The sequence below is a fragment of the Podarcis gaigeae genome, assembly GCF_964106915.1.
Source record: "Podarcis gaigeae genome assembly, chromosome: 12".
Lineage (NCBI taxonomy): Eukaryota > Metazoa > Chordata > Lepidosauria > Squamata > Lacertidae > Podarcis > Podarcis gaigeae.
The window spans coordinates 6,735,175-6,757,580 of NC_139688.1; the positions used below are offsets into that span (position 1 = coordinate 6,735,175).

At 46.4% G+C, this 22,406-nt stretch overlaps 1 protein-coding gene across 1 annotated transcript; it reads right to left on the reverse strand.

Annotated features, from left to right (window-relative positions):
* Positions 1-2,966: 2,966 nt before the first annotated feature.
* Positions 2,967-19,129, reverse strand: LOC310827820 (multiple myeloma tumor-associated protein 2). Its single transcript, XM_083704301.1, has 10 exons — positions 18,990-19,129; positions 16,044-16,241; positions 15,271-15,421; positions 14,980-15,025; positions 13,739-13,821; positions 10,938-11,010; positions 9,688-9,767; positions 8,296-8,442; positions 4,033-5,600; positions 2,967-3,647 (listed from the first exon to the last, which is right to left on the reverse strand). The coding sequence occupies exons 2-9, from the start codon at positions 16,135-16,137 to the stop codon at positions 5,258-5,260; spliced, it is 1,017 nt and encodes a 338-aa protein (XP_083560427.1). The 5' UTR covers positions 16,138-16,241; positions 18,990-19,129; the 3' UTR covers positions 2,967-3,647; positions 4,033-5,257.
* Positions 19,130-22,406: the final 3,277 nt, after the last annotated feature.

Consider the following 22,406-nt stretch of genomic DNA (forward strand, 5'->3'; position numbering starts at 1 on the left):
CGAGACTGAGCAATGAAAATAGGTACCAATTTCATGGAGGCTCAAAAAGCAGGGCTATTTCTATCCATCCACCACCCTGCCCCAGTAAATATGTTGTTGTTGTTGTTTAGTTGTTTAGTCGTGTCCGCCTCTTCGTGACCCCCTGGACCAGAGCACGCCAGGCACTCCTGTCTTCCACTGCCTCCCGCAGTTTGGTCAAACTCATGCTGGTAGCTTCGAGAACACTGTCCCACCATCTCGTCCTCTGTCGTCCCCTTCTCCTTGTGCCCTCCATCTTTCCCAACATCAGGGTCTTTTCCAGGGAGTCTTCTCTTCTCGTGAGGTGGCCAAAGTATTGGAGCCTCAGCTTCAGGATCTGTCCTTCCAGTGAGCACTCAGGGCTGATTTCCTTCAGAATGGAGAGGTTTGATCTTCTTGCAGTCCATGGGACTCTCAAGAGTCTCCTCCAGCACCAGAATTCAAAAGCACCAATTCTTTGGCAATCAGCCTTCTTCATGGTCCAGCTCTCACTTCCATACATCACTACTGGGATAACCATAGCTTGAACTATACAGACCTTCCCAGTAAATATGTCTTGTCCTTTTCAAATCGTTCCCACCACCCACCTCACCTTTTCCCAGGCTCTGTGCCGAGTTGGGGAAAGTTTAGGGTTAACGGCTTCCCCGCAAAGAATCCTGATGAGAACTGCAGTGCTGAGAGTTGTTATGAGACGCCTTACAGAGCTACACTTCCCAGCACCCTCAACAAATCACTTCCCACAATTCTTTGGGGAAATCCACGAGTGCCAAAGTGGCGCGAGAGTGCTTCAAAATGCAGGGTGTGGCCGGGGCTCACAAGGAGGTTGCCAGTACAATCCTATACAAGTCCACAGAGCTCAATAGGATTTACTCCCAATTAAGCAGGCAATAGGGACACAGGTGGTCTGTGGGTTAAACCCCAGAGCCTAGGACTTGCCGATCAGAAGGTCGGCGGTTCGATTCCCCGCGACGGGGTGAGCTCCCGTTGCTTGGTCCCTGCTCCTGCCAACCTAGCAGTTCGAAAGCACCTCAAAGTGCAAGTAGATAAAAAGGTACCGCTCTGGCGGGAAGGTAAACAGCATTTCTGTGCGCTGCTCTGGTTCGCCAGAAGCGGCTTAGTCATGCTGGCCACATGACCCAGAAGCTGCACGCCGGCTCCCTCGGCCAATAAAGCGAGACGAGCGCCGCAACCCCAGAGTCATTCGCGACTGGACCTAACGGTCAGGATGTCCCTTTACCTCTACCTTAAGCAGGTAAAGGGCAGCAGCCTCAATGTAGTTTGAAGTCACAACTTCCAACCTAGAAACTCTAACTCAAGGTTAGCCAATGTGGGGCTCCTCCAAAGTTAATTGGTTTGCAACTCCCAGTATCTCTGGCTGGTTTCCATGCTGGCTGGGCCTGATGCGAGCTGCAGTCCACTACTACTACGGGATGTGGGTGGCGCTGTGGTCTAAACCACAGAGCCTAGGGCTCGCCCGTTGTTTGGTCCCAGCTCCTGCCAACCTAGCAGTTCAAAAGCATGTCAAAGTGCAAGTAGATAAATAGGTACCACTCCGGCGGGAAGGTAAACAGCGTTTCCGTGCACTGCTCTGGTTCGCCAGAAGCAGCTTAGTCATGCTGGCCACAAGACCCGGAAGCTGTCTGCGGACAAACACCGGCTCCCTCGGCCTATAGAGCAAGATGAGCGCGCAACCCGTCGTCCACGACTGGACCTAACGGTCAGGGGTACCTTTACCTTTACCACAGAGATGGGGATATTTTTTGTGCCCAAGGACCACGTTTCCTTCTGAGCAGCCACACATACCAGTAGCAGGCAGAACCAGAGGCAATAATGGCAGAGAAATGTTTTTCTTTTTACTTTTCTCCAGAAGGCTGCAATCTTCTTCTTTTTTTTAAATCTAAGCTTCAAATACAGTGGTACCTCGGGTTACAGATGCTCCAGGTTACAGACTCTGCTAACCCAAAAATAGTACCTCAGGTTAAGAACTTTGCTTCAGGATGAGAACAGAAATCACGCAATGGCGGCAGGAGGCCCCATTAGCTAAAGTGGTGCTTCAGGTTAAGAACAGTTTTGGGTTAAAAACGGACCTCCAGAACGAATTAAGTACTTAACCAGAGGTACCACTGTAATAACAAAGACAAAAAACCCTGAGCCTGCTTTGAGGCAAGTGTCCCGAAATGTCTCCATCCAGGCTAGCAAGAGACTAAGAACAGAATCATAGAGTTGGAAGGGACTGCGAGGCTCATCTAGTCCAAGCCCCACAGTGCAGGAACCAGAGCCCAAGGAAACATTCCAGCAAGGCAAAGACCCTCGAAGGGTGAAGCAGGCATTTGTGGGGTGTGCGGCCTAGAGAGATTTCCAAGGGCCAAAGAGGCCTGGCTGGACCCTGGCCTGAGATTGCCCCTCCCTGACTACTGCTCTCCACCAGCTACAGCAAGGGGGAAAGCAGTGTGGTGTAGTGGTTAAGAGCGGTGGACTTGTAATCTGGGGAACCGGGTTCGCTTCCCTGCTCCTCCACCTGCAGGATGACCTTGGGCCAGTCACACTTCTCTGAAGTCTCTCAGCCCCACTCACCTCACAGAGTGTTTGTTGTGGGGGAGGAAGGGGAAGGAAAATGTTAGCCGCTTTGAGACTCCTTAGGGTAGTGATAAAGCGGGATATCCAATCCAAACTCGTCTTCTGCTTGCCCTGTGCAAGCGGCAATAGCGTGAGAGATCACATGGCTACCCACTCGCTACCTGCAAAAGGCAATGAGCAGCCGCCCCCTCCCTGCTTTTTCACATTTTGTAGTGCACTGCAACTCCAAAGGAGGAATACGAGACACTTGCAGGGAGACACACCCTGCTTACCACATCCTGGATACCCAGGTGAGCAAAGCTTAGTGGGGGACAGAGGTCATCCGGGACACAAAGCAACGGAACAAATTAATTTCACCAAGTAAAACGAGGTTTTGAGAAGCTGGAAAGAAGTCCGGGCGTTACACGCAACTGTCTTCCTCTCTCTTTAAAAAATGGTTTCATTCATTTTACAATACTTGGCAGAACATTATATAAACCTAAAAATACTGTAGAGATAGAAAGAACACCAATGGCAAGATACAAACAGCTGGTGGCACGGCAGGGCGATTTTAAAAAACCGGTTTTACAAACGCTAAGGAAATGGTCCAGTCCCTTCTCCTCTTGGCAGAGAGAAATGCAAGCAGCCAGTTCTAGATGCTCCTGCTTGTGTGTGTTGAGACCCGGCTAGTGTTGGGGCAAAGCCACAGAGCAGCCCTCTCCCAATCTCTGCCATCTTGTTGCTGGCAGGAGAGAATGGCAAGGCTGTGTGGTTACACCGAGGTGAGGGCTGGACTGGCAGAGGTGAATCCACTGGCACATGCAAGGCGTCCACCTTGCTAGCGCCACAGCTCTGCCCAGGTTATGCGGTCATTACGGCAGTGTGGGAGGGTGGCTCAGCCCCAATGCAAGCACGGCTGCGGGAGCTGGCGATCCAGTGATCTTTTGCAAACCTTAGGGAACGAACATTAGGCCAGACCCTCTTTAGAGTTCTTTGCCGCGTAAGTGAAAGGAGACAACACGCTTTGGGCTGGGGCAGGTAACCGAGTAACCCTCCTGCAGCAAAACGAAGGACTAAAGGTAAAGGTAAAGGTACCCCTGCCCGTACGGGCCAGTCTTGCCAGACTCTGGGGTTGTGCGCCCATCTCACTCAAGAGGCCAGGGGCCAGCGCTGTCCGAAGACACTTCCGGGTCACGTGGCCAGCGTGACATCGCTGCTCTGGCGAGCCAGAGCTGCACACGGAAACGCCGTTTACCTTCCCGCCGGAGTGGTACCTATTTATCTACTTGCACCCGGGGGTGCTTTTGAACTGCTAGGTTGGCAGGCGCTGGGACCGAGCAGCGGGAGCGCACCCCGCCGCAGGGATTCGAACCGCCGACCTTTCGATCGGCAAGCCCTAGGCGCTGAGGCTTTTACCCACAGCGCCACCCGCGTCCCTCTACGTGATGAACGAAGGACTACCTGCTCCTTTAAAGACTAACTGCAGATCCACACCAAACATTTAAAGGACACCCAATGCACATTTAAAGTACTGTACATGTCTATTTGTTTTTATTATAAATAACTACTGTACATGTCTTTGCCCCTCGACTCCTGGGAATCGTAGTTTCCCCCACTCACAGAGCTGCTACAATTCCCGGCATCCTTAACAAGCTAGTTCCCAGGATTCTTTGGCGGGAAGACATGCGCTTTAAATGCGCATCGCATGCACTTTAAAGGCAGGATGTGGATCTGCTGTTAACACCTTGTGGGGCGTATTGGGGGCTCGTGGGCCAGAGCCCCCTTTATCAAGTTATACGAAGGGATCACATCAGTGGGTGTGCCTTTTTCAGATGCAGGTACATAGCCCACATGCCGAGGGGGCCATTTCATGCACCTGACAAAGGTTTCAGCCACAATAAATGCATTTAGTCTTCAAGCCAGCACAAGATTCTTTGTTGCTGATGCATAAGGAAGCGATCCATATGCATCAACAAAAAGGAACCTGGGTGGCATAGAATCCTACTTTTTTATGTCATATACTACTACTACTACTAATAATAATAATTTTATTACTTATACCCTGCCCTTCTTACTGGGCTGCCCCAGCCACTCTGGTCTGCTTCCAACATAATAAAAACACTGCAAACTAGGCTTCATGAACTTGAGAGGGGTGTTTCTGCAGCAGTACAGCCTCTGAGATGTACTTAATTCTTCTTACTTTGATAAAGCATTCTGATCTACCCCACACAACCTTCCTAACAATTGTTGTTGTTTTGGACTGAGTGTATGTGTGTGTCAACACATCAATATAATGTCTGCTTTTTACATTTCTCCTATGGGCAGACATGAGCTGCTCTGGACATTTATCGCCCCCCTTTTGAAAAAAACAATGCCCTAAAAAGAGCTCTGCGCAACTCAAAAGTTTCGCTCCTAGCGTTTTAAAACCCTTGTCGGAAGAGTTATCAATTCAAGTGCGCTACTTTTTTCAAAGTTTAGGCAGCTGCCTAAACTCTGAGGTGCGTTTCTCACAAAGCCATTTAAGGTACAAATGTTTATTTGGGGGGGGGGGGTTCCTGACTTCCTGCTAGACTCCAGAAGGACCTCTGGGACATTTGCAATAGCCGTGACGTCGATCCAGTTAGCAGCCGAGGAGAGGGGGCCAAAAACAAAGGCCGCAGCCTCTTTGGTTTCAGATGAAGGCTCAGTCGTCGGAATCCGTGTCGTGCCTCCTCTTGGCTCCCCGAGATGTGGGGGACCTGCTCCTCCGCCGCTTGTGGGGCCCGGTGCTTTTGCCCCTAGGAGACGGGGACCGGCTGCCACTTCGACACTCCCTCCTTCCGCGGCTGGGGACCTGTGTCTTTGTGGCTGGTCGGCTGCCGGGGGTCCCTTCCTTGATGCTGCTGGAGGAGGCTGGGCTGCGGCGCCACCTGCTGGGTGGCTTCTGTTCTTCCTGGGCGGGTGATGAATGGCTGTCACGGTGGCTGGCTCCAGACTGCCGGGAGGATGATGGATGGCGCTCGGGAGGCGAGGCAGGTCGTCTCTTTCTGCAAGCACAGAAAGAGGAGCACAGGAGCCAGGTCAGATCATCAGGACACCCAGCAGTTCCCAAGGAAGCACAGAAAGGGTCAGGAGCAAGAGAGGGAGAAGGAGAAAAACTCTAGTCTGCAAGCAGCATGCTTGCTGGTACTATTTGCAATGAATTAAAAGTATGCACCTCTGCTTCCTAGGTTGCAAGAAAAACAGGAAGCTGCCTTAAACTTGGGGGCACTGTGATACAGTGGTTCCGCTCCTTCCTCCTGGGCCATGTCCAGAAAGCGGCGTTGGGGGATGAGTGTTCAGACCCCTGGGCTCTCACTTGTGGGGTGCCTCAGGGCTCCGTCCTCTCCCCCATGCTTTTTAATATCTATATGAAGCCGCTGAGAGAGATCATCAGGGGGTTTGGGCTGGGTGTTCAACAGTATGTGGATAATACCCAGCTCTACCTCTCTTTTAAATCAGAACCAGTGAAGGCAGTGAAGGTCCTGTGTGAGTGACTGGAGGTGATTGGGGGATGGATGACGGCTAACAGATTGAGGTTGAATCCTGACAAGACAAAAGTACTGTTTTTATTGGACAAGGGACAGGAGGACTCCCTGGTCCTGAATGGGGTAACTGTGCCCCTGAAGGACCAGATGTGCAGCCTGGGAGTCATTTTGGACTCACAGCGGTCCATGGAGGCGCAAGTCAGTTCTGTGTCCAGGGCAGCTGTCTACCAGCTCCATCTCGTACACAGGCTGAGACCCTCCCTGCCCGCAGACTGTCTCGCCAGAGTGGTGCATGCTCTAGCTATCTCCCACCTGGACTACTGCAATGCGCTCTATGTGGGGCTACCTTTGAAGGTGACCCGGAAATTAATCCAGAATGCGGCAGCTAGACTGGTGACTGGGAGTGGCTGCTGGGACCACATAACACCGGTCCTGAGAGATCTGCATTGGCTCCCAGTACGTTTCTGAGCACAATTCAAAGTGTTGGTGCTGACCTTTAAAGCCCTAAACGGCCTTTGTCCTGTATACCTGAAGGAGTGTCTCCACCCCCACCGTTCAGCCCGGACCCAGCTCCGAGGGCCTTCTGGCAGTTCCCTCATTGCGAGAAGTGAGGTTACAGGGAACCAGGCAGAAGGCCTTCTCGCCCTGTGGAACGCCCTCCCATCAGATGAAAGAAAATAAGCAGCTATCTTATTTTTAAAAGACATCGGAAAGCAGCACTGTTTAGGGAAAATTTTAATATTTAATGCTGTATTGTTTTAAACACTCAACTGGGAGCCGCCCAGAGTGCCTGGGGGAACTCAGCCAGATGGGTGGGGTATAAATTAATAATAATAATTATTATTATTATTATTATTATTATTATTATTAAACTGAGTCAAGTAGCTTAGTACTGCCCACACTGACTGGCAGCATCTCTCCAGGGTTTCAGGAAGAGGACATTCCGAGCCCTACTTAGAGAGGCCGGGGATCGAACCTGTGACCCTCTGCATGCAAAGCAGATGCTCCAACCCCTGAGCTATGGCCCTTCCCTCTGAAGAGGAAGTTATCCCAGATGTTCTCCTGCTCTTACAACCTGTACTAAAGCAGAATATCTCATGCCATGGGCCATGTCGATTCTGCAATGGAAAAATGCTTACCAACACACCTTTCAAGGAAAAAGCCGGGGTGGTGCAGTGGTTAAGGTGTTGGGCCAGGAACTGGGAGGCCAGGGTTTGAATCCCTGCTCAGCCAACAAGCTCGCTGGGTGACCTTGAGCCAGCCACTGTTTTTTTTTATAAAAGTGCGACAACACAGTGGCAAAAAAAAGAAGAGTTATCGCACGCTAGCTCCCCAGATCTTCCTTGTAGCTTTCTAGCCATTGGGGGTGGCCCAAATTCCTCCTCCAAGATTTATCAGTAAAGGGGAAGAGTGCAGCTCAGTGGGTAGAGCGCCTGCTGAAGCCATCTCCAGGTAGGGCTGGGCAAAGATAAGGTAAAGGTAAAGGGACCCCTGACCATTAGGTCCAGTCGTGGCCGACTCTGGGGTTGCGGCGCTCATCTCGCTTTATTGGCCGAGGGAGCCGGCGTACAGCTTCCGGGTCATGTGGCCAGCATGACTAAGCCGCTTCAGGTGCACGGAAACACCGTTTACCTTCCCGCTGGAGTGATACCTATTTATCTACTTGCACTTTGACGTGCTTTCGAACTGCTGGCAGGAGCAGGGACCGAGCAATGGGAGCTCACCCCATCGTGGGGATTTGAACCGCTGACCTTCTGATCGGCAAGTCCTAGGCTCCCACAGCACCACCCGAGTCCCTTGGGCAAAGATACCCTGCCTGAAATCCTGTCAACACTGAGCAAGGCGGACCAGGCACCTGATTCAGAAAAGGGCAACTTCCTATGTTGAGAGCCAGTGTGGTGTAGTGGTTAAGAGCGGTGGACTCGTAATCTGAGTAACCGGGTTCACTTCCCCGCTCCTCCACATGCAGCTGCTGGGTGACCTTGGGCCAGTCACACTTCTCTGAAATCTCTCAGCCCCACTCACCTCACAGAGTGTTTGTTGTGGGGGAGGAAGGGAAAGGAGAATGTTAGCCGCTTTGAGTCTCCTTTGGGTAGTGATAAAGCGGGATATCAAATCCAAACTCCTCCTCTTCTTCTTCTATGTGTTGCCAACTTCTCCTAACCTAGCAGTTTATGGAACTCACAGCTGTTGCCAACGAGACCCACTGAGTTACCTCTCTCTGTCGTCTGGAGAAGAGGAGGCGGAGGAGGAAGAATCTTCTCTTCTTCTACGATGCTTCCCCTTCTCTTTTTTCTTCTCTTTCTTGTGCTTCTTCTTCTTCTTCTCTTTCTTCTTTTTGGGTTTCTTGCTGGGCTCGGGCCTGCATGGCAAGAGAGTAATAGACAGAATATCTCCCTCTCCCCCCGCCCCCAACCAGCTCAAGATACAGAATTTGAGCAGCTTCCAGAACTGGAACACGCTCCAATCCTCACTCGGCGGCAGGTGAGTTCATGGTACACTCCCGATAGGGCTATACCACCCATTTGATACCCATTTACATGCCAAAAGCTCCTTGCGCATGAATCATAGAATTGTAGAGCTGGAAGGCCCTCAAGAGCCATCTACAGTGGTACCTCTGGATGCGAACGGGATCCGTTCCGGAGCCCCGTTCGCATCCTGAAGCGAACACAACCCGCATCTGCGCGTGTCGCAATTCGCCGCTTCTGCGCATGTGCGTGATGTCATTTTGAGCGTCTGCGCATGCCTGAGTGGTGAAACCCGGAAGTAACACATTGGGTTACTTCCAGGTCACAGCGGAGCGCAACCCGAAAAAGCTCAACCTGAAGCAACTTCAACCTGAGGTATGGTTGTAGTCCAACCCCCCTGCAATAGAGGAATGTTTTGCCCAATGTGGGACTTGAACTCGTGACTCATGAGATTACGAGTCTCATGCTTTACCAACTGAGCTACCCCATGGAAAGTTACTATGCTAGGGGGGAGGTCTGGAGTTCAGCCTCCTCTTTTTACATTGGATATAACCCCATCTTTCATTCTCCTCAGAATCCTACCCAGTTTGAGGGCCTCCTCCTTGAATTCAGAAAAACAGCTGCCCTTCCTGAATTGCAGGGGGTTGGACTAAATAATAATAATAATAATTTATTATTTATACCCCACCCATCTGGCTGGGTTTCCCTCAGCCACTCTGGGCAGCTTCCAACAGAACACTAAAATACAATAACCTATTAAACATTAAAAGCTCCCCTAAACAGGGCTGCCTTCAGATGTCTTCTAAAAGTCTGGTAGTTGTTTTTCTCTTTGACATCTGGTGGGAGGGCGTTCCACAGGGCGGGCGCCACCACCGAGAAGGCCCTCTGCCTGATTCCTTGTAACCTCACTTCTCGCAGGGAGGGAACTGCCAGAAGGCCCTCGGAGCTGGACCTCAGTGTCCAGGCACAACGATGGAGATGCTCCTTCAGGTATACTGGATCGAGGCCAGTATTAGATTATCTGGTGGGAGGGAGTTCCACAGGGCCACCGAGAAGGCCCTTGGGGGTCTCTTCCAGCTCTACAATTCTATGATCTCCCTAGACCCGAGAGACAAGAGGACGCCTGGGAGGTTTCTTACTCTGCAGCTCCCGTTTCCTCTTCTTTATCCGGTTTCTTTTTGGTAGCCGAAGCCTCTGGACTGCTTGCTGTTCGATGGTGCTGGGGTTTCAGAGAGAAAACAAGACACAAGAATGAAGGAATCTTGGCCAAACCTAGACAGATGCTTATCGCTGGAGAGAGAAGCTTTTCTGATGGGAAGAGCCCTTCTGCTCAGTTAATGCTATCTGGAAAGTCAAGCAGCAAAGCTTTTGCTGGACTATATCATAATTTCAGGCTGGAGGGGGAAGAGATGCATGTTTCAAAACTCCCTCGGGCATGATACACTCAGAAAAGTGGCGTGCCCGCGAAAACGAGGTCAGCTTAGCAAGCTCCACAACACACTCAGCTTCTTTTTCCTAAGTTAAAAGGGAGAATTCAAACATTCAATCTGACACCCAACTAGCCTGAAGTGATGCAGCCCATGGTATCCAGTTCGGGTGCAGAAGGAAACCGTGGTTTGCAGTAACTTCTATCTATTTGGGTATCACAGCAAATGACCATTATTGTGAACATATGGCAGTTTGCATATGTTATATTTAGCTTTGGAATTTGTGGACTTCCTCGTGGGGCGTAATATGCCCTGAAAAGTAGTCGAGAATCTACAAATGACAAAGGGAACAAAAAATGTGATCTCCCAGCAGATACAACAGTATTTTGTGATTCCTATACATGTGTGTTATGGGACACGGGTGGCGCTGTGGGTTAAACCACAGAGCCTAGGATTTGCCGATCAGAAGGTCGGCGGTTCGAATCCCCGCGACGGGGTGAGCTCCCGTTGCTCAGTCCCAGCTCCTGCCAACCTAGCAGTTCGAAAGCACGTCAAAGTGCAAGTAGAACAATAGGTACCACTCTGGCGGGAAGGTCAACGGCGTTTCCGTGCGCTGCTCTGGTTCGCCAGAAGCGGCTTAGTCATGCTGGCCACATGACCCGGAAGCTGTATGCTTGCTCCCTCGGCCAATAAAGTGAGATGAGCGCCACAACCCCAGAGTCGGCCACGACTGGACCTAACTGTCAGGGGTCCCTTTATCTTTAAACTTGGTTTTCAAGCTGCATGATTTAGATTTCTTAATCTTCTGTACACCACAGTTGGCATTTGTCAATGGAAAGGGAAAACTGGTATATTTTAGGAATACACAGACAAATGTAGACTGGAGTGCTGACCAGCGGCATCTGACACCTTTAAGGCCTGCCTCACTTTCCGGAGGTGGAGAAGGAATGTCAATAACTTACCGTGAAGACTGAAAGGCCCATCTTGGCAGCTTCTTTGTCTTCTTTGGAAAACATCATCCTGCTCGCGTCACACCTGGAAGGAAAAGTTAAGACTGGGATATTATCGTTGTTTCTCGCTCCTTAATCGGTTCCTAAGAAGCAATATAATTTCATTTATTTAACAAAATTTATATATCGCTCTAATGTTAAGAAAACTGCTAAGTGGTTTACAAAAAATATTTTTTAAAAAAACATTAAAACTCTCTCTCTCTGTATATATATAAAAGTTAAAAACTGATTACTTAAATGCATTCAAAAGATTGAAATCAACAGTAGCTAAAAAGGGGGTAAACCTCTTGAGACTTCTACACGTAACTGGGCGACTTTAGAGGGAGCTGCAGGGTAATAACTCTAATAAATAAAAAATAAATACAGTGGTACCTTGGTTCCCAAACGCTGAAAACCCAGAAATAAGTGTTCCAGTTTTCTAACATTTTTCAGAAGCCAAACATCCAGTGTGGCTGTCGGCTATTGTTTCCGGGGTGCCTGCACCAATCAGAAGCTGCGCCTTGGTTTTTGAAGATTTCAGAAGTCAAAACGACGTCTGGAACGGATTAAGTTTGACGCTTTTGTTTTTCCTATTTAATTTGCGTTTTTGTTTTTGAGGCTTTTTCGGTTAATTTGTTTTTGTGACTGTGTGGAACCCAGTTCAGCTACTGACTGATTGTTTGACTGCAGAAATGGTCAAAAGCCCCCCATCCAAACAATGACTATCATCAGTGCAGGTAAGAAAAAATAAATTAATTAATTTTTATCATCTACAATACTGTATTATTTATTTTCTAGCACAGTCCATTGATTATTGCTTTCATTTTATGGATCAGTGGTCTCGTTAAATAGTAAAATTCATGTTAAATTGCTGTTTTAGGGGTTGTTTTTAAAAGTCTGGAATGGATTAATCAGTTTTGCATTACTTTCTATGGGAAAGCGCGCCTTGGTTTTGGAACACTTTGGTTTTGGAACGGACTTCCGGAATGGATTAAGTTTGAGAACCAAGGTACCACTGTAAACAGAATCATAGAATTGGAGAGTCGGAAGGGACCTCAAGGGTTTAAAATGGAGCTTTCCAAATTTTTCACACCTTTTAGGCATGCATCACACAGGGATTCAGTTTTACTATCAAACCAGAGGTTAAACCAGCCCCTTTCCAGCCCGGGAAAAGCGCGGGGAGCGTTTGCATAACAAACCTACACACTGCAGCTGACACACTAACGTGTCGCGACACACAGTTTGGAAAGCTCTGGTTTAAAGACTAATGGAGATGTACACAGAACAAGACATGCATACGGCGTAAAGTCTGCAGGAATAGCCATGCCACTTCCAAACACAATAAACACACGAGACGTAACCGGCTGTGTTCTTAGATAAATAAGGTATACTATTCATAGTATCAGATTATAAATTTCAACGGAAGTAACTCATAAAGTTCAACAAACAAACAAAGCAGAAGACCCAGTGGATCAGATCATTCTTTAGTCAGTTCATGTATAAGGTCCATCTGTGTAATGGTGTCTATTCCATCTGTCTGTTCGTAAAATCTACATGAAAGGTTGTTAGGTAAAGGTAAAGGGACCCCTGACCATTAGGTCCAGTTGTGGCTGACTCTGGGGTTGCAGCGCTCATCTTGCTTTATTGGCCGAGGGAGCCGGCGTACAGCTTCCGGGTCATGTGGCCAGCATGACTAAGCCACTTCTAGCGAAGCCAGAGCAGCGCACGGAAACGCCGTTTACCTTCCCACTGGAGTGGTACCTATTTATCTACTTGCACTTTGATGTGCTTTCGATCTGCTAGGTGGACAGGAGCAGGGACCAAACAACGGGAGCTCACCTTGTGGCGGGGATTCGAACCACCAACCTTCTGATTGGCAAGTCCTAGGCTCTGTGGTCCCTCATGAAAAGTTGTTACAGTTCCACAAAATCCTTACAGAGTCTAGACAAGGATTACAGGACAGTGGATCTTATGGCATAATAGTAGCAGCTACCACTATCCTGTAATATCACATATGAGCTTTAAGTACTGATGAAGCCCAGGACAGCGAAACAAGGACAATTTTCCAGAAATCCTTGTCTAGACTCTGTGTAAGGATTTTGTGGAACTGTAACAACCTTTCATGTGGATTTTTTGGACTTTACGAACAGACAGATGGAATAGAAACCATTACCCGGATGGACCTTACGCATGAACTGACTAAAGAATGATCTGATCCACTGGGTCTTCTGCTTTGTTCGTTTGTTGAACTTTATGAGTTACTTCCGTTGAAATTTATAATTTGAAAATTAATGAATGTTAGAATGATGTTGGACAGAAATTAAGTGGTTTCCAGCTGTAATGCTTAAGAGATATGGAGAATAAGGTTTTGAAATAAGTTTAAAAACTAACGGTGAGAATTTGCTGAACAAATAATCTAAATTGGAATACAAGAAAGGGAGGTATGAGGAGGTCGGGAAAATAAGTTAAAAGAAAATAAGTAAATGGAAACTCTATGTGTTTTTAGTTGTTTTTTATTTTTGTACTTTTGTATTTCTGTTGTTTTTTTCCTTTTTGTTTTACAATGTATTATTTTTGGAAAACTTTAATAAATATCTTATATATAAAAAAAGAAATTTATAATTTGATACTATGAATAGTATACCTTATTTATCTAAGAACGCAGCCGGTTACGTCTCGTGTGTTTATTGAGTATGCTTCTAAACACAAGACAGACAAATAATTGTTCCTTTGGGAGGGCCACTTGAGTCTATTGCAGCAGCAGCAGCAGCTACCTCGAACTCCCCAGGCCCAACACACGATCCACCGCCTTCTCGTCACGCTCTGCTCCATCCCGTTTGCAGACCTCGGCAAGATCCTGCAAAGATATTTGCAGACAAGGTATTAGAGGACACCTCGTGAAACGCCCTGGCATCTCTGGGTGAACGGTGGAGTACAAATCTAATGAATAATATAAATAAAACACTAATGAAGCAAGAGCACAAATTTGCGCACTGCCATGGAGTTGCTAAAGGTCTTTGCGTTGATGAGATGAAAGTTGGTTTGTTTCAAATCTCAAATTAGACGTAATATAAATTAGATTATTTGGCAAAAGCAAGCTCACACCTCTCACTGACTTTGGATGCATATTTAAGGTACGTATGTAAGAGGCTCGTTTGTAGTTATATTTTGGGAATGATTCACGCTCTTATGCAGCTGCATTGTTTTAAGGATGTCCCACGATCATATTATAAAGTAGTTGTGTTCTGTGCTGTAAATCCAAGAACTGCTGGGAGCGGTTTCTTTTTGTTTTCCATTGTGTTTCTCATCAGAAATTCGGTGTGGCACGAGCAAACTTTTATTCTGAAAGTGCGGCCCAAAGAAAAAAGCTTGAGAACCTCTGCTATAGGGAGAGTGCCTGTGGGAGAACCTCAAGCAGACTCCTCCCCAAAACCCCTCTTCTGACCTGCAAAATATCGGAGAGAGCCAAGAGGCTGGCGTTTAATGCCAGGAGTTAAGCTGCTTTGGGAAGAGGGCAAAGATAGGGAGAAGATGCTTGGACCGTTTCCTCATTGTTAAGTCACTCTGCTTTAATTAGAACTGCCACCTGGTTAACGAAACCTTACACCAATAAAGCCCATCCATTCTAATGAGTAAACACCATCATTCTTTTTTTTTTTTCCTTTTCCAAATTTCCAAGTTGATGCGATATATCAAAAGACACTATTCCTTTTATATTTTTGTTTTTTAAATTATAAATATTATCGCTCTCTAGATTTTGTAACATGCCCTTCCTTCATCGTCTTCAAAGGAACATACTGAGGTTTTAGTAATAAGCACTTTTATTGAAATACAATCCATTAACTGATTAACTAGCTATTGACTAATTAACCGAAAGGACTTAAATAAGTTAACAACCCTCGTTTTCATGTATGTATACTCTGAGCTTTGGGATCAACTGTGTTTATATGCACACACACATACATATATATATTTTCCACACAAACAAATATTTTAAATATATATATAAAAATACCTCTTTGCTGAGTCCTGTTGGCTGCTTCTTCACGTTCTTATAACCCCTTAAAAGAAATACAAATGAGAGTTACAAAATCTGGCAGAGGTGGACTAGAAAACCAGTAAAAATTATTTGGATAAATATATACATCAGTATAAAATGGGAAAACATTCTCTCGGCTTTGATGATCACGGGGATAGAAGAAAGGACAGCTCTTCTCAACTGGGTAAGGGGATGTTGATGTCACACCCAGCTGCTGTTACACCCGTGGGCAGCAAACATAGCCAGGCGACTGTGTCTAAGACTTACAAGGCTGCCATCATGGCCTCCTCTTCTGCCCGCCGGACAGCAGCCAGCTCATCTTCCCGGGAGAGAGGTGCGTTGCCTTTCTTTCCCTTGGCGTACCACGTGAGATCCTTCCCCTTCTGCCACCGGCCTACGGGTGCCATCAAGGAGTTCCCTGAACATTAAAAGGAGAAAGACAAATGAAAACAAAACTCAGAGCAGGACTAGAGTGCGTGACTGCTGAGAGACCTCTAACAAGATGGAGGAATTTGGATTTGATATCCCACTTTATCACTACCCAAAGGAGTCTCAAAGCAGCTAACATTCTCCTTTCCCTTCCTTCCCCACAACAAACACTCTGTGAGGTGAGTGGGGCTGAGAGACTTCAGAGAAGTGTGACTGGCCCAAGGTCACCTAGCAGCTGCATGTGGAGGAGCGGGGAAGCGAACACGATTCACCAGATTACGAGTCTACTGATCTTAACCACTACATCATGCTGGCTCCAGATGATGCAAAGGTCCAAAACCCAGGCTGCCTCTGTTCACATTTTGGCTGTTTTGCAATGAGTGTCCTCTCCCGGCACCTCTGCCACACCAAAACCCTTCAGATTGTGGGACTGAATTTCATCTCCTCTGCATTGCAGAGGAGGAAAGAGGGGAGAGACAGAATGCCCTGCCAAAGGCCACGGAGGGCGAGATTCAAACTCAGGACTTCTCAAACAGACTCATAGTCATTTCAGCACATAGCTGAAACTCAGCCTTCAGCAGTCAAAAGACAGCAGAGGGTCATCTCCCTACCTAGGTAGTTTTCCCTTTGTTTGTCGGTCTTTACATCTTCCCAGTTAAACTGGTCCTGCCCTCCTCTCACGCCCCCTCGGGACGAGCCAAACATGGTGAAAGACAGGAGAGAATGAGCCCGGAACGTCTTCTTTCCTTCCTTTCTTTTAAAGTAGAATGCCAATCCTCAGGGAGCTCAAGATTCCAATCCTCAGGCGCCTGGATGTGGAAAACAGAGAAAGCAACAGGCTTAAGAAATGTTAAAGTTTTAGTATTCTGTTGTGCTCTCAAAAGTGGCTGTGACTTTGCTCATTGTATTTGTGTGGACTTAAGTGACAGAGCCCAGGGAGATGTGAATTCTAAGCTGCAAAACTTCTATACTGCCTGGGTGGGAAGAGACAGCCCAAAGGCCACATTCCTTTCTAAGTAATCTTTCAGAAGTGGAGGTCACATAATAATAATAATAATAATAATAATAATAACAATAATAATTGGGCGGCTTCCAACAGAATATTAAAATACAATAACCTATTAAACATTAAAAGCTTCCCTAAACAAGTCTGCCTTCAGATGTCTTCTACAAGTCTGGTAGTTATTGTTCTCTTTGACATCTGGTGGGAGGGCATTCCACAGGGCGGGTGCCACCACCGAGAAGACCCTCTGCCTGGTTGGCTTCTCGCAGTGAGGGAACCGGCAGAAGGCCCTCGACACTGGACCTCAGTGTCCAGGGAGAACGATGGGGGTGGAGATGCTCCTTCAGGTATACCAGTGGTTAGGCGTACCAGATGCAAAAATGGGAGGAGCAGCCAAAGTTAGTTCGCTCCCATGTGCTTAACCCTCCTCCATCCATGCGAGCCAGAGGCGTCTTCAGAGTTCAAGGGCAAATTTCAGCCAGACCCACATGCCCAAGGAAGGTGCCAAGTGGATCTGGTGAGGGGGTGCAGCCTTGGAGGGTCTCATGGGTCAGATCCAGAGACCCAGGGAGCCTCTTGTGCCCCTTCCCCTCAGGCCAGAGATCCGTTCACTTGGCTGAATACTACTCTTAAGAAAAATAGCTTCAGTGTGCATATCCCATCTTTGGATAGTTCAGGACACCTTGCATACATTCATGGCTGTTAACTAGAAGGCTGGTAGTTTAAGCCCACCAGAAACGGCTTTGGCCAGGATTCCTGCATTGCAGGGGGTGAGTCTAGAGGACCCTTGGGTCCCTTCCAACTCTACAATTCTATGATGTAAATGAAATAACATATCAATATAAGAACTGGGTTGGTTTGTTTTTCCAAGAAGGCCAATAATCAAAACATGCTTACTCTGGATAAATTAACACAACAGGCATTCCATGCCTTAGAAGAGCCATACAACCCCCAACACAAGTCACAAAGTGCCAAGCTACATGCCACAGCTAATGATGATGTAAGACGGATCTTGTGTCTTTAGCAAACCTTTACAAAGAGCCCTTGTAGCAAAACCAATATGACCACAGGTAGTCCCTTTCTGAAGAGAAAAGGCTTTGTTTTAAGAAATGAAGCGTAGAGTGTTTATGAGCACAGAGTGCCTTTTTCCTAAGATGAAAAGAAGATGCTTTAGCTGTACTTCATACTTGCAAAGATATATTCTTTTTCCAGATAGAAGCAAGAGTGACTCTCTCTGAAGTCTATTTAAAACAACAACAACAAATATTAAATACAGCAACAACTCCGAAGGTAAAAAACATCAAATACGTGACTTCGATGCCTGACTTAAATGACAACAATCTGGGCAGGCTAGTACAAATCTGGCAGCTTGGAAACCCCAGTGTCCTGTTTCTGACAGCAGGCTTCAAAAAAACGTTGTAGGTATTGCAGCCCAAACCATCTGGAGAGCACCAGGGTGGGTGGGTGTGATTTCCAAAATAATTTGTCAGCCCTCTCTTGTGCATCTTTATTCAGAACTTACGTTCTGGAGTGTGTTCACTAGGGCTCCACACCAAGAAACAATGCAGAGGTTTCACCGTCTTCACTTCCAAAGCACTTCCCTCCATCTCTACCGTGTTTGTCAATTATCACAGACAACCCAGTGGGACAAAGCAGAGTTTCTCAAGGCCAAGAAGGCGGGTGGGGGTAATTTTTCAAAAGCTACGATCTAAGATACCCAAGTGTCTTAACGAAGGAAAGCCTGTGCTTATTTACTCGGAAATAAGTCCCACCAAGTTTTGACAGGTAAGTACTCTCAAGTCTGTGGGTAGGCAATCTAAGGCCCGGGGGCCAGATACGGCCCAACCGCTTTCTAAATCCGGCCCGCGGACGGTCAGGAAATCAGCGTGTTTTTACATAAGTGGAATGTGTCCTTTTATTTAAAATGCATCTGTGGGTTATTTGTGGGGCATAGGAATTAATTCTCTCCCCCCCCCAAAAAAAATATAGTCCGGCCCCACAAAAGGTCTGAGGGACAGTGGACCAGCCCGCTGCTGAAAATGTTTGCTGGTCCCTGCTCAAGTCGGTATCCGTAGCATTGCAACCTAACAGCATGCCTTCCCTGGGAGTAAGTCCCACTGAACTCAGCAAGGTTTGCTTTTGGGCAGATTGCATGGATAGATAGATAGAGCGCTTTTTTCTGGGGGGTATGCATACCCCTAAACATTTTGTGAATCTTGTACTTTTGTCCATTTACTGTATTTATTTTTCCCGATCTGAACTACAAAACTGTGATTTTCTTGAGTCGAAATGAGAGTACCCCTAAACATTTTTTTATAATAAAAAACCCCTGGATAGATAGACAGACAGACAGACAGTACAGTTGGAAGGGACCCTGGGGTCATCTAGCCCAACCCCCCAGCAACGCAGGCGTAACCATAGCTGTCAACGTTTCCCTTTTTTTAGGGGAAACTCCCTTATTCCGAATAGGATTCCTCGCAAGAAAAGGGAAAAGTTGACAGCTATGGGCGTAACAGGTAAGAGAAATGTACATAAATGCACGCCCCCCCCGTACCTTTCCACACCCCGGCCATTCTGTCCTTGGGGGAGGCTCCTCTTAAATGTCAGCCTCCCCCCCCCCACTTCTGCAAGCAGAGCAACTCCCCGCCCCCCCAGCCAAAGCCTCCCCCACTTTGCGACTCACGTGCTGCCTGCAGAACCGGCTTCCTGCAGCAACTTCCGCAAGCTTCGGGAGACACCATCGCGCCTCGTGCCCGTGGGGGGGATACGGGCCGCACCAAGTTGTTGGGAGGGGGGTGGCCAACTCTCTTTAATAATAATAATAATTTTTTTTATTTATACCCCGCCCTCCCCAGAGCGGCTTACAAGCAATAATAAAAACAAGATGAATGATTACAACTTAAAAACAAAAATAAAATACAACATTAAAATAATGGAACATTAAAATATTAGCCAAAACAAAATAAAAAAATTCCTTCCAGTAGCACCTTAAAGACCAACTAAGTTAGTTCTTGGTATGAGCTTTCGTGTGCATGCACACTCTGTAACTAAAATATTAGCAACCGCATAATAATAATAATAATAATAATAATAATAATAATAATAATAATAATAATATCCCGCCCTCAGGGCGGCTAACAACAGTAAAATTACAGTAAAAATATTGTGATAGGAATTTTATGGTCTTAGACATATGGTAATGTTCATAAGTGTACCAACCAAGCACGTACATAGATCAGCACAGGAAGACCCACCTGGAACCATTTCTTATTCCCAAACTGAGCAAATGTTTTCTCTGCAAGGTCAAAGGAAAATGGAAAAGCCTCCCCATAGTCTTATCCTTCACAAATCCTGTCTTAAGGGTATGTCTGTGTTTGAATAAGGTGTGAGCCTGCGACCTGGCCCAGGAAATAAGTATTTATCATTACAAAAGACTGGCCAGGCTCCCAAGCAATCCAATCAAGTAAGCAGGGTATCCAATCAAGTAACCTGCCAGACAGGAGATAAACAACAACAGGAGAAAAGCAACATTCGACCACTGGTATAAAATTTACGGCATGTAGTGCCTTAAAAGAGAACATAATGAAAATGATCTATAGGTGGTACATGACACCAGTCAAGCTTGCAAAAATCTATCACTTGCCCAATAACAAATGCTGGAAATGTAATGAGTCTGAAGGAACCTTTTACCACCTTTGGTGGACCTGCCCAAGGATTAAGGCCTACTGGGAAATGATCTATAATGAACTTAAGAAAGTCCTTAAGTGGACCTTTTCAAAGAAGCCAGAGGCCTTTCTCCTGGGCATGGTTGGCCAACTGGTACCAAAAAAGGATAGGACATTTTTTATGTATGCAACTACAGTGGCAAGAATTCTTCTGGCAAAGTATTGGAAGACGCAAGAACTACCCACTCTGGAAGAATGGCAGATGAAGGTGATGGAATTTATGGGACTGGCGGAGATGACCGGCAGAATCCGCGACCAGAGGAAAGAGACAGTGGAGGAGGACTGGAAAAAAATTAAATTATATCTTAAAAACTGTTGTAAGATTGTGGACTGTTAAGATGTCAGGGGGTAAGAAACAGAGAATTACAGCTGTAAATAATAATATTAAGAAATTGGAGAGAGATACAAATAGAAAAAAGGACCAAAGGGTTGCTAAAAAATTGCAAAACAAGGATGCAGTGTAAGGGAGGTATGGGGAAGTCACACCTTTTGTGTTTTGTATATGTTTATTTCTTTTCTTTCTTTTTTTCGTGTGTGTTGTTGTTTTCTTTTTTGTCTTTTGTTAGTTGTGAAAATTAATAAATATTATTTTTTTTAAAAAAAGAGAAAAGCAACATTCGAAATTTCTGTTTTAGACCGCCTTTTCTGTGATGTAGGTATGATGTATCTGGGGGTGGTCTTGATCTACAGGGTGGCAATTTCAAAAGTCTTTATAAAGCCTTGCATGCCATTTTTCTGGGTTCTTCCTCTCTCCTGCGTGCAAGGGGAGCACCCTGTTGCAACAGATCAATAAAGATCAGGCTTACTAGCTGCTTTGCTTCTCAATATTCTCTGGTTGGCCTCTGTTATTCTCTCCTACCAATAGAGAACCTATGTAAGGACTCTATATGGGCTCTTGGATACCCCATAAGGGAAAAGGGCAATTTTTGTTTACAACAACATAATAGGGGGGAAAAACAAACCCCAATTTAAAATACAGGTTAAAATGCAATTTAAAATGCAGCCTCATTTTAAAATAGCTGATAAATCAAGACCATGAGGGAAACATAAGGGTCAGACTGAGTCCAAACCAAAGGCCAGGCGGAACAGCTCTGCCTTGCAGGCCTCGCAGAAAGATGTCAAGTCCCGCAGGGCCCTGGTCTCTTGGGACAGAGCATTCCACCATGTCGGGGCCAGTGCTGAAAAGGCCCTGGCCCTAGTTGAGACAAATTTAACCACCTTGCGACCTGTTGTGGATGGGTTGTGCAGTCATCGTAACTACTTAAGATGAGCCTCTCTGGGCATGGGGATGTGGTGATGGTGTGGGAAACTTCAGTGGCTCAAAGTCTGCCTTTGTTGCAGGTCTGTCGAGGCTCAGGAGCCCTGCACTGGGGAAATGGGGGGGGGGGGGGGTAACCCTCATTCTTGGGAAAGAAAGCCTGCTCTTTGGAACTCCCTGCTATTGATTTCAATCAGGCCTGCTAGAAACATTCTTGTTTACAGACAAGCCAGATGCTTGCCTAAGCCTTATGAAGAAGTTTAATGTTTTTAACAGATGCACTACAGGCAAACTCAACAGGTGAAGTCCAGCCATAAAGAATGGTAAGGTGTTGAGAAAGTTATTCAAGGACCCTCTGCCCATTTTTTTTTTAAGTGACTGTACATACTGAGGGGGAGAAAAAATTGAAGCATTTAAATGAATGGTAATAATAATAATAATAATAATAATAATAATAAGGAATAACTTAATGTGTATTGATTCAAAGCCTTTTGATTAAGATGTCCCCAATTAACTGGGCAGCAGACTTTAGGGTAATCTTAGGCTGCAGTTATAAATGCGCTTACTAAAGAATAACCCTGGTGGAAATTCATAATCTGGGTAAACATACACAGGATTGCACTGCTAATGATTTTCAAGGATATATTTGCAAAAGCCAAGAGCAGTAGCAACGTTCTTTGAGAATAAGCTTTCCCCTTTCTCTTCCGCACAGGAGATGCCTCTTGCATGATGGTGCTTACTTTTTCTTCTGAATCCTAGTCAAAACCCTCATTCAAATGTACATTAACAAATAAAATCCTATACATGTCCGTTCAGAAGCCAGCCCTGAGATCAATGGGATTTTCTCCCAGGTAACTGTGCATAAGATTGAAGCCAGCCTTAATCAATCAACTTAAGATTTCTTCCACTGGGTGACAAGACACGGTAATAATCACACTTAGCCAGTTACGGATCCCCAGCCCAGAAAATAAAACAGGAACACAAAGAA

Coding starts and splice junctions, on each gene's coding strand:
- LOC310827820 (XM_083704301.1), bottom strand. CDS start 16,137: ATGTTTGGCTCGTCCCGAGGGGGCGTGAGAGGAGGGCAGGACCAGTTT. Junction 15,422..16,043: donor ACAAAGGGAAAACTACCTAG/GTAGGGAGATGA, acceptor TTTAATGTTCAG/GGAACTCCTTGATGGCACCC. Junction 11,011..13,738: donor TTGGGCCTGGGGAGTTCGAG/GTAGCTGCTGCT, acceptor TTTTCCTTCCAG/GTGTGACGCGAGCAGGATGA.